At 45.1% G+C, this 18485-nt stretch overlaps 1 protein-coding gene across 3 annotated transcripts in view; it reads left to right on the plus strand.

Moving 5' to 3' along the window:
- The window catches only part of ARHGAP26 (Rho GTPase activating protein 26), a 460108-nt gene extending 442065 nt beyond the window's left edge, over positions 1 to 18043 (plus strand). For 2 of the 3 annotated variants that reach the window (XM_025387515.1, XM_025387514.1), the window contains 2 exons: positions 3272 to 3363; positions 11633 to 12476. In XM_025387515.1, the coding sequence (XP_025243300.1) occupies positions 3272 to 3363; positions 11633 to 11721 (181 nt within the window). In that variant the 3' untranslated portion in view covers positions 11722 to 12476. Of the gene's footprint in view, positions 1 to 3271; positions 3364 to 11632 lie in introns of all 3 variants that reach the window. The other variant, XM_025387513.1, reaches the window with a different exon arrangement.
- Positions 18044 to 18485: the final 442 nt, after the last annotated feature.

Raw genomic sequence — 18485 nt, forward strand, 5'->3', positions numbered from 1 at the left:
GGGTCATCATTTTGCAAGGTTTGCAAGGGCATTTGAGGGAAACTCCTGTGTGTGCTTTCCAGGCCTTGTGCCATACTCAGAGGCGAAAATTAGAAGGGAACTAGCAGGAGGATCCAAACTTGTTCATGCCTTTAAAGGCCCAGCTGAAGTCTGAAGGGCAGTGTGACAGAAGCAGCCAAAAACTGCTCCAGGCTCTCTGTAGCCAGTTTTGAGATGCACTGTGGAGAACAGGAAGCCAAAGAACCAATGATGCCTGGTGGAGATTTTTTATTTTTTTTCAATCAGAGCCAAAGCCTACAAACACAATCTTTCTGCCAACAGGATTTGTCTGTTTTGGTAGGAACCCTACCTAAAGCAAACTGCTTGAGGCCTTTGAGAAGGAGTTACGGGACACTTGAGTTGTTGAGCTGACAAGCTTTTAAGAAGATAAGACTTTTTGGGTAGGGTTGCCAGATTTAGCAAATAAAATAAAAATACAGCATACCCAGTTAAATTTGGATAGTAGATAAACAACAAAAATTTTTTCATATACATATGTCCCATGCAATATTTGGGGCATAATGTATACTAAAGAAATATTTATTGTTTAATCTGCCATCCAAATTTAACTAGGTGTCCTGTATTTTATCTGGCAACGCTACCCATTCCTACTCCTTGGGCAATACAAATGGCCCCCTTTAAAAGCACCTCTTCTATCATTTCTCCCATTTTTGTGCCTATCCTATGGCAGTAGAGGGAGATCTCAAGGGAAAATTCCTCCCATAGACTATTGGCTACTTATCAACTTGAGGAAAAAACAAGGCCCTTTCTTGGCTTGCTTATTTATTTATTTACTTACATTTTTTTGAGACAGGGTCTCACTTGACTAGAGTGCAGTGGTGCAATCTCTGCTCATTGCGGCCTCAACCTCCTTGGCTCAACCAGTCCTCCTGCCTCAGCCTCCCAAGTAACCTGGACTCCACACGTGTCCCATCATGCCTGGCTAATTTTTAAAATTTTTTTGTAGAGATGGAGGTGTCTACAGTCTGGTCTTAAATTCCTGGGCTCAAGCAATCCTCCCACTTTCCAAAGTGCTAGGATTACAGGCATGTGCCACAGCACCTAGTCTGTTATTTTTTAATGTATTATGTTATTGCCACTTCATGATTCAATTTCACAAACCTAATATCAATGGAATGTTACTCCTTTTAAATGATAATCTTGGACACCTGGACCATTCCCTTTTATTTCTGCCTGCCAAATACCCCTGCTGGTTTCCTGGCTTGCCCCTGTTTTGTCCCATTATCCTTATTTAGTGAGGTTAATAAGTAATGTTCGCAAAAATCCAGTCAGAGGAGCTTTTCCTCAGATGCTGTTTCCCTTACTTTTAGTCTCCCTTCCCTGGTCTCTTTGCTTTTTACCCACCTGCTCTGCCCTGCCCAGGACCTGCTCTGCCCTGTCATCAAGAGGCAGAAATATTGCCTCAAAACCTGGTCTGTGAGACCCCGGCTAATGTGAACTAGATTCTCCTTTCACCTTCAATGTCATAACAGGCTCCATTTGCCTGTCAGTCTAGTCTTTTATCTGTTTTAGCACTTTTCACAGCCAAGTCACTCCTCCTCTCTGCTTCCCAGCTTCTCAAAAAAAAAAAAAAAAAAAAAAAAAGCCTCCTATGTTCCTCCCTGGAAAGTTGCACATAGGATATTTGGTCCTTGCTGGCCAACACAGACTTGGTTTCTTTGGCTCACAGACTGTGCCCCTTGTCCTGAACTTTATTCTTTCATCATAATTAGCCAGGAAGAGCTGTTTTCCTGTTGAAGCCGATGAATACTAAGGACTCTTCTTTCCTTCATTCCCAGGGGTCCCACTTCATTTTCTCCTGCTTTCCCAATATTTTCCCACCTGGCCATCATCTCTTGGTTCCTAGAAAACCAGAGGGAACAACAGTAAACTATGGCCCAGCAATAAATTCGAGATAACCATTTACTTGGATCAGCCTGCACAATGGAGACCATGTGGCTCACAAAGTTTAAAATATTTACCACCTGGCCCTTTGCGGAAAAAGGTTGCCACCCTCTGCTCTAGAACAGTGGCTCTCAACCCTCATTTCATATTGGAATTACTTGGAGAGCTTTTTTAAAATACTGATGCTCAGCCGGGTGCGGTGGCTCACACCTGTAATCCCAGCACTTTGGGAGGCAGAGGCAGGTGGATCACGAGGTCAGGAGATTGAGACCATCCTGGCTAACACGGTGAAACCCTGTGTCTACTGAAAATACAAAAAATTACCTGGGCGTGGTGGTGGGCGCCTGTAGTCCCAGCTACTCGGGAGGCTGAGGCAAGAGAATGGCGTGAACCCGGGAGGCGGAGCTTGCAGTGAACCAAGATGGTGTCACTGCACTCCAGCCTGGGTGACAGAGTGAGATTCCATCTCAAAAAAAAAAGAAAAAAAAAAAAAAACGATGCCTATATAATATCTGCACATCTGGGTAGAACCCAGGCATCTGCATTTTCTAAATATTCCCCAGGTGATTCGGATGCACAGTGAGAGTGATTGTAAACACTCATTGGACATGAGAAAAGCAAAAACAAAACAAACAAAACGCCTCGTGTCCCCTCTCCCTTCTTCCTCCTCCCCACACTCCCCATACAGGTGCGCGTGTGGGCTCGTGCACACACATGTGTAATTGCCCTCATGCACCTTGTCTATTCCCTCCCCTGGGGGTTGGAGAGCTCCAGCTCTGGAATCCTGCCTCACCAGCAAGACCCAGCCTGGTAAGAAATCAGGAACATCTGGGAGAGCTCATGTCCGCCCGTGGCCTGGAACTGAAACTTGGCTTTGCTGGAATTTCTCCTTTTTGACTCACTGAGCATTGCCAGCTTTCAACAGGGTCTGTTGGGAGCGTGTTCCCCAGAGCAGCTTGGAACTTCTTTCCTGCCCCTGCTTCCCTCCCCTCCCACAAGGCACTCCCACTCCAAAAATGGGGCCCAGCCTGCCCTCCCGCTGTTTGGCTGTTGTAACTCCCAGGTAGAGTTTTAACATGGCACAAAGTGACCCCACAAGAAGTGTAGTTTCTTGAAGCTTATGGCTTTTCTCTGAATATTTCTCATTTTTCTCCTGTGACCTTTGCAGCTTTCCCACCTCATGTCTTGCCATCTGGCTGCCTTGCCAGGCACTTCCCACGAGAGGGGACTAGGTAGTTTACAGGGAAAGGGAAGAAGGGAGATTAAATATCTGGGGCTTTCTAAGGGTTTTTTCAAAAATGTTAAATAAACTCCTGTTTTCACACAGCACACCGTTCCGGAAGGCGAAAGCCTTGTATGCCTGCAAAGCTGAACATGACTCAGAACTTTCGTTCACGGCAGGCACGGTCTTCGATCATGGTGAGTTTCTCATCCCCTCACAAAGATATGGGCGGGGGGCGGGGGCAAGGGGAGCACAGAAATAACTGGCATTTTCAAAGCTCCTCCCTAGGGAAAATCTCAATACAATGGGTAAGAAAAAAAAGCGTGTGTGTGTGTGTGTGTGTGTGTGTGTGTGTGTGTGTGTGTGTGTTGGTTTCTGTGTCTTTTCCCAAAATAAAAGAGCAGCAGCAGGACTTCCGGAGACATCGTGAAGAGTGAACTAGTGTAATCAGCTCCGCGTTGAGTTGTTACCACCGTGAATGAGATTGTGCCTGCAAAAGACCCAGCCCAGGACCTGAAAGTGGCTTTAAGAGATCATACGCATCACATGTTTAAAATGGTACTCAACACGTATTAAGCATTCAATAAGTTAATATTTTTATTATGAAAACCATCATCATCATTGTATCCATCTTCAAAAAAGGCCCTGATGCTCTCATAGTTCACAGTGACAATTTTTCCTCACTTTTGTCTGAGCAGTGGGTGCTGCACCTGACTCTGGGGTCCTGGCTATATCTGTAAACACATTCCAGGCCAGAGCAGAGATGGGTTCCTGGGGACCAGCCCTTGACTGTACTCACGTCCACAGGGGCTGCCATTGTGTGTGCGCAGCCCCTGCATTCAGCATAGCAGAGATACCCATCAGGTACAGGTAGACAAAAGGGGGAACAAGGCACAGAGCATGGGGGTTTCCCAGGTCACACTCAACCCTTGGCCTTCTGGGTCAGCAGAAGGAGGAGGGATTACCCCAGAACTGCATGTGGGTGTCTGGGTCTGCATTCCCTTTTATCGCTCTCAAAGCCTCAAGCACTGTCCTTAAACCTTTGCTCCATTAACTTTCATCTGGGCCCTTTATAAATCAAAGTGCACAAACAGCCAGCCCAGCCACCTCTCCTGTTCATAGCTGGTGCTTGCAGGCCCCAGCAGACTGCAGGTGCAGTGCAGATGCAACAGGGCTGCTGAAGGCTGTCCAAAGCCATTTTACTGGTGAGTGTCCCCCACACAGGCCCAGGCGGCGGAGTCCTCGCCCTGCCGTAACACGACACGGCTCTTACAGAAGACAAACCAGAATGGGCTGCGTTGCTTGGGCTTCTGCTCCCTGCTTTGTCAGCAGGGAAGGAGCTTCTGCCTGTAGAAGAGCAGGATTTGAGAGATTCCTACACCGACAGGTGAATCCAGGGCTTAAAGGTCTGTCCTCTAAGTCCCAATTCACTGCTCACATGGGCAAGGGATCATCATGTTCCTATCAGCCATTCCCTCTGACAACACAAAGGACTCCTGATCTCAGGGGCAGAATTGTTTTAAACTAGCAAAAGTTATGTATATGCTTCTATCTTCTTTGTGATTCCTTTTGGTGAGTGCAGCCTTCTTCCATTTTTTAACGGTTTATTAAGATAGCCGTACCACCTACAATTTACCCATTTAAAATGTACAATTCAATGGTTTTTAGTATATTCAGAGTTGTGCAACCATCACCACTATATAATTCCAGAATATTTTCATCACCCCCAAAAGAAACCCCATACCTTTTAGCAGTCATGCCCCGCTTACCACAACCCATTTCCATCCAGCCCAAGGCAACCACTCTTCTACTTTGTCTCTCTATATTTGCCTGCTCTGGACATTTCATACAAATGGAATTATACAGTATGTGATCTTTGAAACTGGATTCTTCAGTTTGCATAATGTTCAAGTTCATCCACATTGTAGCATGTCAGAACCATATTCCTTTTAATGTGTGATGGTATGGACATAGCACAGTTCATGTAAGCTCATTCCTCAGTAGATGTGCACGTTGTTTCCACTTTTTGGCTGTTTGAACAATGCTGCTGTGAACATGCGTGTAGGTTTTTGTGAGGGCACAGGTTTCCAGTTCTCTTGGGGATACACCTATGAGTGGGATTTCAGGGCCATATGAATTCTGTGTTTAAGTGTCTGAGGAAACGCCAAACTGTTTCACGAAGAAGTTGCACCATCTTACCATTTTATGTTCCTACCTTCTCTCATTTTTAAGTCTTTCTGCAGTAGCTTAAACAGTTAAGCATAAAGGGGGGGAAAAAAGAAGAGAAGAGAAGCCTGGGTGATTGTTAACTCCCAAGTCCTTTTTTCCCCCAGCAGAGTGTCCTTCAGCATCCACAGCCATCTTCACTGCCACACCGAAGCCCCGGGCGCCTCCACCTCTCACCTGGGCGCTTCCACTGGCCGCCTGACACATCTTCTCACTTCTGCTCTTGCTGCCATGACCCCCTCTTTACAGAGCAACGAGAGTGATCTTTGAAAAATGGAAATGACATTAAAGCCCTTCAGTGGCCTCCCATTGCTCTGAGAATTACTCACAAGGCCCTCCAGGGCCTAGTCCCTGCCCCTCTGACCTCTCGCCCTCACTTGACATACTACAGCGTCATAGACCTTCTTCATGTTCTCAAGTAAGGTCAGCAAACTATGACCTGCCGGTCAAATCCAACCCGCCACCTGCCACCTAACAATTCTGTAAGTGCTCCCGCCTACAGCGTGGTAATCATCAGAAATCCTATAGGTATTGACAGATGAGAGCAGGAGGGAAGTTTGGTTGAATGAGTAAGAGGCCTTACCCAAGCCTTCCTGTGGGCTCTAGGAGTCATGGCAGAGTTTGCTGACACTGGTTTGTTTTTAACCAGCCTTGCCAGTGACCTTTCAAATTCCCTGAGGAGCAAAAGGCCAAATTAAACGTGAAAGAAAACACCTCTCAGTGTTGACTGAGTTGCAGTAGAAAATGGACCTGACGAAATGTTAGTACACTTTCTCAGTTGGGTTAACTGAAAATATGTTATTAGGTCTTCTTTCCAGAGGAAAATGCTTACGTAGACCCTCTTCCTCCCCACCCCGTCACCTCTACCGGAGAAAATGAGGCATTACAGAACACTGTTATTCTGCCTGGCGGGGGGCGGTGGGGGCGTCTTTTTCCTTGTTCCGTTTCTTGTTAGTTTACCACTGGGGATATTAGGTAAAGGCTATTTAATTTGTATGCTGTGTAGCTGTCAGATTAAATCATCCAACCAATCAGAAGAAAGTGCACGTGTGTGTGTGTGTGTGTCTTTGTGTGTGTATCAGGATTAAGAAGAATGAATAAGGAAGAGGAAAAGGGAGGGGCCCGTGGAGGGAAAGTCTGTTGTTTCATAATGATTAATCTCAAAGCCTTTGGATTCCAGGGGCCCCTACTGTGACTCCGGAGTGGCTGCTGTTGTCAGCTCATGGACTTTGTGCAGTGGGAAATGGATGTGCAATACCTAGAAATAATTCCAGTGTCAGCTCTGGCCAATCTACTGGGAAACTGTCCATTTTAACAAGAGCACCTCAGACAGTAACTGGAAAGAGAAATAGCTCCTATTCTCAGGAACGTTAGTCATCTTGAAGCAACATGATTCGTGATACCTGGAAAATGCACATGGCAGTCACTAAAATTGGGTTCTAGGGATACTTTTAACAAGATCTGAGAGGAGATGGATCCATTCATTCCCATGGTACCTGACACAGCACTACTACACAGCAGGCCTGTCCCAAGTTTCCTTTGCTGATGGAGAACATCCTCACGGGGGAGCCCCCAAGCTGCCTAGGAAATGGGCTAACAGGAGAGCACTCAGGGATCTCCTTCAGCTTCTCCAGCCATCTTTGCTGCCACGCCCAAGCCCAGGCCACCTCCACCTCTCACCTGGGCGCTTCCACTGGCCGCCTGACACATCTTGTTGCTGGCTTCCACTCTTGCTCCCATAACCCCTTCTTCACATAGCAGCAAGAGTCATCTTTGAAAATGAAAATCACATCATGTTATTTCCTGCTTAAAATCTATCAGTGGCCTCCCACTGCTCTGAGAATGACTTACAAGGCCCCCCAGGGCCCAGTTCCTACCCCTCTGACCTCCTCTCACCCTCACTTGACATCCTGCAGCTTCGCAGGCCTTCTTTATGTTCTCAAGTAAGAGCAGCAAACTATGACCTGCCAGTCAAATCCAACCCGCCACCTGTTTTTGTAAATAAAGCTTGACTGGAACACAGACACTCATGCCTTTGTGTCTGCGTGTTATCTGTGGCACTAATGGCAGAGTTAAGGAGAGAGACACACTGACCGTGAGGCTCTGTAGGAAACACAGGCCCACCACTGTTCTAAAATCCCTCCCAGCCTTTTCCCATTGCAGGGCCGCTGCGCTTGCACTACCCACTGCTCTAGTCTTTCTCCTTTCACCACTCCCTAAAATTTTATGCTTGCTTATTGCTTGATTGTCCCGCCAAGCAAAATCTTGTCTGCTTGTTCTGTGCTATGTGCAAGGACCTAGCATGGTGTCTAGCATGTGGTAGGTGTTCAGTAAACATTTTTAAATGAGTAAATGTATTTTAATTACCCAGGGGTCTGCACCTCTTTTAGTTAAGACTTCTTTTGGGGACAGTCAGCCATTAGAGACCTTAGTCACACACTTGCTCCCTGTCCATGGTGAGTGAAGGAGGGCAGAAGGCATGAGTTGTATGCGCAGGGGTGTATGGTGTACACAGGGGTAGAGCTGAGAGAAAGTGGTCGGCAGGAAGCACACCTGTGTCCCCAGAAGCTTGTATTTGTTATATGCTTGCTGGGCTGAAGAGCCCCTCAGGCAGCTTGCGGCAACACCTTTTGTGTTTGTATAGCATCTCGGACACTGGTGCAGTTCGGTGTTGCACATTGGCGCCATTCAGCCCAACAAGCGCTTAGCATCTTTGATGTTCAGAGCATTGGGCTAGGCAACAGCAGTAGTAGTTAAGATGACAGACTCTGGGATCAGATGGCCTGGGCTCTGATTCATTTTCATCGTCTACCAGCTATTAATATTTAGTTTTGGCCAAGATGCTTAACTTTTCTCAGCCACAGTTTTTCATCAGTAAAGTGAGGATAATAGCAGAACCAACTCCATAGTCATTCTGAAGATGAAAGGAGGAAATGCAGGTGTGAAGCGCGTATTCGCAAAAGGTCTGCCGCCTGGCATGTGCTCAACATGTTATCTTCTTTATCAGCATGGCTCACACTCTCTGGTTAAATAGAGGCCTGACATAGTGGGAAGGGGGTTGGTCTCTGGAATCAAACGAGCTGAGTTTAAATTTTGATTGTAGTATTGTGACTATGCACAAATTATTTTACCTCTCTGAGCCTTAATTTTCTCATCTGCAAAATATGGATAATAATAATATAAGTTAGGATCCTGAGAATCAAATGAATCAATATGTCTAAAACTCCAAGCACACGGCAGCTTCATAACCTATCTAAGTGTTAGCTTGTATCATTATAATTCACGAGGCAGAAGGGAATTACTGAAGGTTGTTGAGCCAGGAAGTGCTATAATCCAAACCAAAACGCACTGAAAAACTAGATAGAGAAGCAAAGCTTAGCACATTTGAACAGCGTATTAATAGGATGCATGCATACTATGTGGGATGTACTATGAGCATTTTAGGAGTCTGGAAGAGGAGGGTGCGGGTAGAAGGGATTCCATGGTAATATTTACAAAGGAAGTGGGGCTTCAGGTAAGCCTTAATGTGGAAACAGAAGACAGCAGAAAGAAAGGGGGCACTGGTGCTGCCTCCCTCCTCCGTTAGTAAATGACAGTTTGCATTTTAACTCGGAGGCATTTGGGCACAGAAAAGTTATAGCTCCTAACTTCCTGTGAGCTAGTGAAAATACAGGTTCCTGCATCCCCTTCCCAGAGATTCTGCTTTAATTGATTTGCCATGGGTCCCAGGAATGTGCGGTTTGAATAAGCATCCTGAGGGTTCTGAAGCACATGGTCTGGCATATGCTTTAGTAAACCCTGGCTTGAAGGCTCAGTGAGTCAGCAGTCCGACCCAAAGGCTGTGTTATCTCCTGCCATCCCCTGTGACCTACCTTTTGGCCTCCAGTTTGGAGGGCCTGTCTTGTCCCTCTAATTCTTCCCTTAGCCCCCAAATTGCATTGTAAATGTTTTCACCCCAGTACCTGTGCTGTGGTTGAACAGCTGGCCAGGAAAAGGAGAAAGATCTGAAGGAGATGGACTCAGTGCATCTGGTAGAGTAACAACTCAACTTGGAGCTTTGCTGTAAAGCAGGAGGGCCTGGCTTTTGTTTTTGTTTTGTCAGTTTGGTTGCTTTATTCTTTCTAGGTTTTTATTTTGGAGAATGGGGTTGATTTGTTAATTTTATTCTGAACATTTGATTTTTCCTGAAGCTCAGGTGGGTGGTAAGGGCCATCTGGTTTTACTAGGTCTTTACTAGGAGGGAGTCTTGCTGAGCAGTCCCGATCCAGGATCTCCTACTGACTAGCCGGTACTGAGCATTTGCTCTGTGCCTGGCTCTGTGCCGAGTGCTTTATCCACACCAGCTCCTTACATATTTGCAAGAACCGACTAAAGGGAAGAGGGGCTTGTCACCAGTATGAAGTGCAGAAACTGAAGTGATCTTGGAAGCTTTGGTTGGATGGATGGGTAGAGGGCAGGGGTTTTTGGGTGTTCTTTAAGAGTGGCATGGAAGACCTTTGGTAATTGGAGAGGCCAGGTTGCTTTTAATTTGTGTCTTCTTCCAAGGCACTTCTCTCCCAGACTCTGTCTTGTGTGGGTTGTCATGAACCCAAAGTATCCTTGCTGTTTATCCCTCAGGCTTAGTGATCTGAAATTGGCCAACTTTGGAGGCCAATGAATAGATGTTTAACCTTGTCTTTTCCTAAGGAGGCACTCAAGGTGTACCCAAAGTTGACTGGCACTGATCTTCTGGAAGATTCTTTTGCTGTCTCCCATTTGCCTCCTTTGGTTTCTGTTCTTGCGTCTTTCCCTACAAACTGAAACTAGAATTCTGTAGCAGTGTCGGAGCGGAAATGCTTTTCTAAAACAAGCTCAGGAAGTCATTTAATTAGCCCAGGAAGGGAATAGGGGAAAATCTATTCTCTCCAAATAATCTTGGAAAATTGGAGCTTTCCTAACACATTAAGAGTAAATGCCCTGCCTCACTGCAGAGTGATCTGTATATCTTCAGTTGACAAGCATGAACATCCCCCACCTCTTAGTCCCATGATTCCTTCTCTCTTCCTTCCTGCTATTGACTACTTTGCAGACTCAGCTGGATTTTAGATAATCTTTATAATATCACAATGGTTTCCATGGAGATGGATCATGATGTCACAAAAGTAGATACACATTTTTGGATACTGAAAAATCAAAGGGCAATAGAGGGAGGAAGAGAAGAATTTTTAAGCTGGTATATAGAGGAGGGGGAAATCTAGAGAACAGGAAAGAAAACTAAGAAAGAGTGTGAGTGAAACAGAGAAATGGCTATTCAAAGGCTATTCAAAATCACAACCACCAAAAAAAAAAAAAAAAAAAAAAAAAACCCAGAAAATTTGCAAGGAAATTAGAAGCAGGAGGTAAGGATTTGAAGGAAAGTCAGATGATGATGAGAAGTTGGATTGATTGAGACAGGGTCTTGCTCTGTTGCCCAGGCTGGAGTGCAGTGGTGCAATCACAGCTCAGTGCAGCCTCGACCTGCTGAGCCCAAGCAATCCTCCCACTTCGGCACTCCCCCTCCTCCAAGTAGCTGGGACTACAGACACGCTCCATCAAACATGGCTAGTTTTTGTATATTTTGTAGAGGTGAAGTTTTGCCATGTTGCCCAGGCTGTTCTCAAACTCCTGGGCTGAAGCAATCCACCTGCCTCAGCCTCCCAAGGTACTGGGATTACAGGCGTGAACCACCAGGCCCAGCCTCTAGATGCTGGATATCTTTAGAGACTAGTTCTTAGTCTTCTGTGGGTACTGCACTGAGTACATAGTTGATACTGGGCAGGCGGGTGGGTGAGTACGTGGGAGGAAGGAAGGAAGGGAAGAAAAGGAAGGAAGAAAGGAAGGATACATACATGTATGGATGGACCAGGTCAATTGTTGCCCTCTAACCTACATAATAGGAATCTGTCACTTCTTTGTAGTTTAAACCAGGAGCTTCAGAAAATCTATGAAATCCCTAAAATTGTATGCAAAATTTTGAATGTCTGTGACTGTTTCCTTTTTCATTGTGAAGAAAGTTTTCAGGACAGCTTTCATCAAAAGGCTTATATCCCACAAAAGGTTCAGAACTCTATACTTCTAGAATGATGTAACTTAATAAGTGATTGTACTCATTGTTCAAGCTTCCTTCACACACACACACACACACACACCCCACACACGCATCTGCCGCCTGCTCTATCTGTAACACCATCTATTCTTGCTTTCTCTCCCCTTCCTGTACAGTTCACCCATCTCAGGAGCCTGGCTGGTTGGAGGGGACTCTGAATGGAAAGACTGGCCTCATCCCTGAGAATTACGTGGAGTTCCTCTAACCGTGGGCCCCAGCAGAACTGCTGAGCTTTACATGGTATCCATGACAACTGCTGATTCCAGTGTCGTAGGCCATTTCTCTTTGCCACTGAGAAGTGCAGCGTGACTGACTCTGTTGCTACCTGTCAACATGAATGTTTCTGTGAGCTCTGGTGTCACTCATCTCCATGATCATCTCAGCCAACACTCGTCAATACTGCAAGAAAAGAAGTCAATCAGCAGAGGAGACCATTTGCTTTTGATAACTAAGAGGAAGACTTGCAAAGCCATTTTCTCATGAGTACCCTAAATAGGGGGCACTCATTTTGTTTCAACAGTCCGAACGCCCAACCTTCAGAAAGAGGAAGTCAGATAGAAGTAGTCCCCGAGAGCACACTGCGTAGCTAAGTCTGCTGGGGCTGGGTGAAGAAATTGGCGCTGAGATCCAGGCTGGATCCATTGCTTTTGTTTACAGTAGGCACTCTCTCTACCCCACCTCTCAGTACTTGAGACTTAAAGTGCTACAGGCAGCTGAGTCTGTTTGCATGCAGGATGAAGAGGGTTAAAGCACTGTTTATATAAGATCCAATCTCTCACCATCTCTAAAGCAGCCGTTGGCCCATCATCAGTGAGATATAGTCCAGTCTTCTCATGCACGGGAACACACACACCCTGCGTTTCTCCCTCCCCGGCTAGGAACCTGTCTGCCACCAAGGGCTGCCATCCATCGCCTAGTAACCACGGCAACCCAACCTACTCTAAAACCAAACCAAAAAAATAAAATAAAATAACACATCCTCTTTGCATGACACATTTTTTCTTTCCCCTTTTTGGTATACTTTTATTGAATGGTTTTCTAACAACTTGAAGCACATGATCAAGGAATTAGGGTGGTCTACGTGAGGCAGACGGGATAGTAGCTGAGAACTGTTCCCCTTCTGATGAATTTCAGCAGCATCGGGATATATTTGGAGCACACCTTAGTAATCTCTTGAAATTAAATTACATAGTCTTAATATTTCCGTTCCTCCATGCAACTGATGTTTGTTTTTTAAAGGGTAAGATGCTGCCTCCCAATGGGTGACACCATCTGACTGGTTTCCCCATGTCTTCCTGTTCACCCATCCCTGCTCCCACCCTTGCCTGCCTCTAACCCACCACTGGCCAGCCCCCTTGCCCTGCTCTGGGCTGCTGAACACTGGTGCTGTGGTGGTTTTCAAGGTTAATTCCTAGGCTTACTGTATGGCCTATTTTAAAAGGACATCTATATTCACTGCCACTCCGAAAAAGGGAATTATTTCTCAGTCTTTTGAGGCATGAGACTAATATAGGCCGTTGTGATTCAGAAAGAAACCCAAGGTTGGAGGGTGGGATGGGTACCCTCTGAAAAAGGGAATTTGCTGGTGAAAAGAGGCTGGATCTTGTGGAAGACTGCCTTGGATGGGGAAGTTCTGCCTGGACATTTCAAATTCACTTGGCCTTCAAACAACAGAGTCATCCATATCTTCCACATGTGAATGTCATTGCAAGGGTGACTCTAGACAAACTACAAACCGATGGACGGTCAGGCTCCCCAGGAGCTCCTTGGATGGCAGCGTTGCTTCAGAGTGTTTCCTGTTTCTGGAATTCCTTGTTAGGGAACTTCAAAGAAGAAAAGAAAAACTTGAATTGTGTGGAATTACTGTATCTTTTACTTTTTTTTTGAAAAGATAAACTTGTAAATAGAATGATTTGAAATACTATATGGCAAAGTTTTATATTTGATATTCTTTAAGCTAGTTGCTTACATGCTTAGTCTTCAGTTGCTGAAGAAGTATGTTTAGGAGGGAGAGAGGGGCGGCAAAGCTGAAGAGAGTCAAGGTCACTGTCCCCGCTTCGGCCTGAAGGAAAGAGAAGACATTCCTATGGCCTTGCTCTCTGCTGTCCCGTTAGTGGGCATGATACATCAGTGGTGTTCAGTCTTTATGTGTTTCTGAGCAGCCCTTGGGCTTTGGATTTGGAGATGGGAAGAGCATCTCCAGGCAATGAGTTTTTTAAAGAATGCCTACTTAGTAGTAAGATGAAGCTCAGGATTTAAATAAGTGGGGTCAGGCATTTGATTTTTTGTCTTTCTTCTCAGGTGTATTTCTTGGTACCCCCAAGATATCAGGACAGAAAGAGATGAGTCAATTGCTGTGTTCTTTACTTCTTTTTCTCCACATCTTCTGAGACTTCAGAAATGTGGACAAGCTAGTTTTCAAATTTTGTGTGCGTCTGTAAGTTCTTAAAAAACCAGCTTCTTAGAATGTTCAGTTTTCAATGTGCTGCTGCTTTCCTTTTTCCTAAACATTTTAAAACTCTTCCCTTTCACCTCCAATTCCCTATGATCCCAAAGGAAGAGGAAGACTCCAGGAGGGATGTAGATTGTGCCATCATAGCTTTACAGGTGGTTTTAAAGTTAACAGGGGTTTGTCATGGCAATTCACTACTCAATTTATCAGCTCAAGGATTATATGACTCTTTTCCAGGAACTCACCCAAGAGCAAGCTAGACACTACCATCGAATCAGGGAATAAGAATTAAGAATGGACAGGACCAAGATAGAACTCGAGAAAGCCATTCGAGAAAACTCGAGAAGAAAGGGAGTATACTAATAGGTTACATCTGTGGACTTGAGGACAAGAAGACCTTGGGAAATGGGGGCCTCAGGGGATGTGCATTCACCTACTATTGTGTTTCCCAAAGAGAGACCAACATCATGCTTTTAACACATACAATGGGGTTTTTTATTTGTGTTTTTGTTTGTTTGATTTTTGAGACAGAGTCTCGCTCTGTGGCCCAGGCTGGAGTGCAGTGGCTCAATCTTGGCTCACTGCAACCTCCACCTCCCAGGTTCAAGTGATTCTCCTGCCTCAGCCTCCCAAGAAGCTGGGACTACAGGCATGAGCCATCACACCCAGCTAGTGTTTTGTATTTTTAGTAGAGACGGGGTTTTGCCATGTTGGCCAGGCTGATCTCGAAGTCCTGACCTCAGGTGGTCTGCCCGCCTCTGTTCCCCAAAGTGCTGGGATTCCAGGTGTGAGCCACCATGGCCAACCACATTTGATGTTTGAAGTTGTAATCTGTCCCATCATAAACTTACCTGGAGCTCATGTGGAGGAACAGAAGGCCAAGGTCCTTGCTTTGGGAGTGCCTCACAAAGCATCCCTGTAGACACATGGCCCCAGCTTCACTGCTTGGAAGCATGTCCCTCCCTCCTGAGTTGGCTCTGATTTGAAACCAGGAGAAACAGAGCTGCTGCCAATGGGATCTTTTAGGTAACCCCCTCTCCAGCTTCCATGTGTCTGTGCAGTGCCCATGACTTGCTGCCAATGGGATCTCTTAGGTACCCCCTCCCCAGCTTCCCTGTGGCTGTGTAGTGTCCATGACAGATGGCTGCCAATGGGATCTTTTAGGTAACCCCTCCCCAGCTTCCCTGTGTCTGTGTGGTGCCCTTGACAGATGGCTGCTGTGTTTCCCTTTGTGCAGCCAGGCTCCCCTCCTTCCTATTAGCTACAAAACTGGATAAACTTCAGAATATGAGCCAACGAGTAGGAAGGAACCTGAAGACTAAAAGATTTTACTCTCTCCCCTATCCATGCCCCCTACCTCTGACTCTGTGTGAACAAGAAACTTTAGGCCAGATGAGGAGAATGAATTGGTTGGCAGATGAAGAGAATGAATTGGTTATCAGAGTGGAAGACCATGGCCCAGGATCCCTGAGCTTCCCCAGTAGCCTCCAGTTTGCTTTGTAAGACCCAGGAATCACTTAGCCATAGCCTGAATCTTTTAGGGGTATTAAGGGCAGCCTCTCACTCTCCCTTCAGGTTACTAACAAAATGTCATAGTTAAAGAATGCCGTGCCAGGAGAAGATAGCTGGTTTCAAATCCCTGCCCCCAGGCAAGTAAAACCCTGACTTGCTCAAGACAGAAGATCTTCTCTCCTGTTTTTCAAAATAATCGTATATAGGGATGGACCTTGTGCAGTGTGGCCTGCCTTGGTATCCTAGAATTGGAGCCAGTCTTTCGCTTAATGTCCAAAGTATTTCTACGGCCAATATGTGTTTTCTTATATCAGACCAAACTGTCTTTTTGAACATCAGTTCATTTCCTTTCGCCAAGTGCTTTCCGGACAGAGAGGCAAAGAGAATGAACAATCAAGTATTGACAGACTGGCATTAGCAGGACAGAGCCATACTAGTGACAAGGGCATTCCAAGGCACTTGCCCAGAGCTACAGAGTTGGGTGTGCCATACCTGTGGCTCAAAGGGAGGGCCTTCTATCCCCTGAGTTTCTATTGCCTGAGAATGGCAACTGCTGTCTCACTAAAAGCTCTGTCTTGACTACAGAGGCTCCAAAAGCATTCACAGATGAGGGGGAGGAAGACAGAAAGAAGCCAAAGATAACCTGATCCCTGCCTGTCTGTTGGCACCTGTCGTCCTCTGGCTTCTGCTCCCAAAAGCAAGTCTGGACGACTGAGTTTTGTGGACATGGCGCTCCCAGAATTTGCCCAAGTACTGAATGTTTTGTGAGCAACCATATTCCCTAAGTAGGTAGCCAGCACTGCAGAAACCAAACAGCCTGTTAGCTACCTGACTTTAAGAGGAATGACCTAGGTTTTCTGCCAAGGGAGTTATCTGTCATCTCTGGCAAACTTGACAATCATCACTTACCTCGACAACCCTGCCCCACATCCCTTTATAAAGTCAGCAGGATGTCCTCTCACCCACCCTGTGCTGGTGTCTAAAAAATTTATCTTGTCATGCTCAAATGTGTTTGGCAGCCACACTGATCGACTGGGTGCTGAACCACCGCTCTGTAATTGTAGCATCAAAATGACAACAGCAGCAGAGCGGCAAATCTTGCCCAGCCCCACAGCATGCCTGAGACAAGACTCCAACAAGTAATAATTAACTTTTTTCTCCTGCCGCCTACAGTACCTGTCTAACTAAAGAGCTTCCCAAAGTGGAGGGAAAGGCCATAGAGAGAATCCAGGTGTTATTCAGAGTCAGTCCTTGCTGAAATGTGGTCTTCCAGTGGAAGCACCTGTATTCTTGGGAGGAAAAAGTGCTGGATGCAAAGTAACACCAGGACCAGAGAGAAAGAGGAAGGTGAACTATCCTAAGGAGCTTTGGATACTTTTTTAGAAGGATAAATATTGTGCTTACTGAGGAGAAAAAAAAAAACCAATCACAGAAAAATTTCACAGCCAATATTTTTACAAAAGTTGTGCCGGACATTACAAAACGTCTCTCAAGGTGGAATGCTTTAGAGAACAAAGGCTTAGCACAGGCCCAGACCCTTGTGTGGGTATGACATGACGTGACATGTACATGTCAAAATTCGCTTTAGTATAGTCAGAACCAGAGTATTGATAACCAAAATGTTAGTTACCTGGAGCAGTCCTGGAGAGGCTAAGACATCCTATACTGTTGTACATCAACCATTTCTACAAAGTTATCCAGACACCTAAAAGCAGCTTTCTTGGTTATCCAGATCCAGTTTCTTGGTTATGCCAGAATCAGCCTTGTATCTGACAATGCACATCTGTTGATTCTAAAGTATATTTGTGTGTGTGTATATACAGCACATATTTACATCTATGAAGACACAGACACTCATAGAGACCCACATGAGCTGGCACTTGCTGAGCCTTTACAGCCTTTAAGACTTGGAGGTTGAGAATTAGAGACAGAAGAGAGGCTGCTGATGGCCTATTAAAATGATCAAAGATGTAAATTCAGTGCCATTTAAAAACTGTTCATACTTATCAAATGATTATCTACAGCTACATTCTTTGTTAACTTATTTAAAGTCATGTTGCAAAAAAGGTCAAACCCATGAATGCTTAGTAGCTAAGGCTAGTCTTCAGAAGCACTCTAAAAGACATTTTGTCCACATTTTGGAAAAGAAAATATTTGCATGTTTAATCATAATTTAGACTACCTTTGAGTATACTGTAAAGTGCTGTGTGATATAATATCAATAAAGTACTTATTAAATGGCACTTTAATCTTTTCTTTTAAAATAACGCACTGTTCTAAACTTCAGTATTGACTATTGACTGGTGCATAGAATCCAATGCTGTAATTAGAAAGTAATCTGTGACTAGAATAGACCTTTGTCCCTGTTAGTAGCCCTGTTGCCACGTTCAGGCTTTTAGAAAATGTGCTTTTGTGTCGCAAAATACATCTATAAAGAAAATACAATTTCTGTTCAGAGCCTCTGAAACTTGGCTTTCTTACATTTGGTTGGTTTATGTGACAATCCCTATGAAATGAGTGGACGTGTGATTTTTGAATTAAATGTCTTTTCCATTTGGTGGTATTTTCTTGAGTTTCTGATAGAGTTTGACTCAATACATACTTTAATATGTCTTCAAATAAGCATATATAGATGATCAAAGGTCGCGAGTCTTGGCTCCTGCAGTTTTTGGTGACAACCACAGTGCTGATTTCTGATGAGCTCTGAGAAGCTTTGCTTTCCATTTAGGAAGAGGTCAGACGCTAGGAAACTTGAGAATTTGCTCATCAGGCATATTAAACAATTGAGCCGGAAGAGTCACAGTCCACTTCACATTTCTAACTTTCTTCCATTAGAATACATATTGTTTTATTCTTCCTAAATTTGACTTTCTAATCACCTGTTTTCTGGAACCTCATGAACGCAAGGATGGAATCATCAGAGCCAGAACACAGGCAATGCCCTCGGCACAGCTGGCTTGTAAATCAGTTGTTGAGAGCTTGTCGCGCACTGTCCCAGGCCAACT

This window comes from Theropithecus gelada, chromosome 6, assembly GCF_003255815.1.
Source record: "Theropithecus gelada isolate Dixy chromosome 6, Tgel_1.0, whole genome shotgun sequence".
NCBI classification, from domain to species: domain Eukaryota; kingdom Metazoa; phylum Chordata; class Mammalia; order Primates; family Cercopithecidae; genus Theropithecus; species Theropithecus gelada.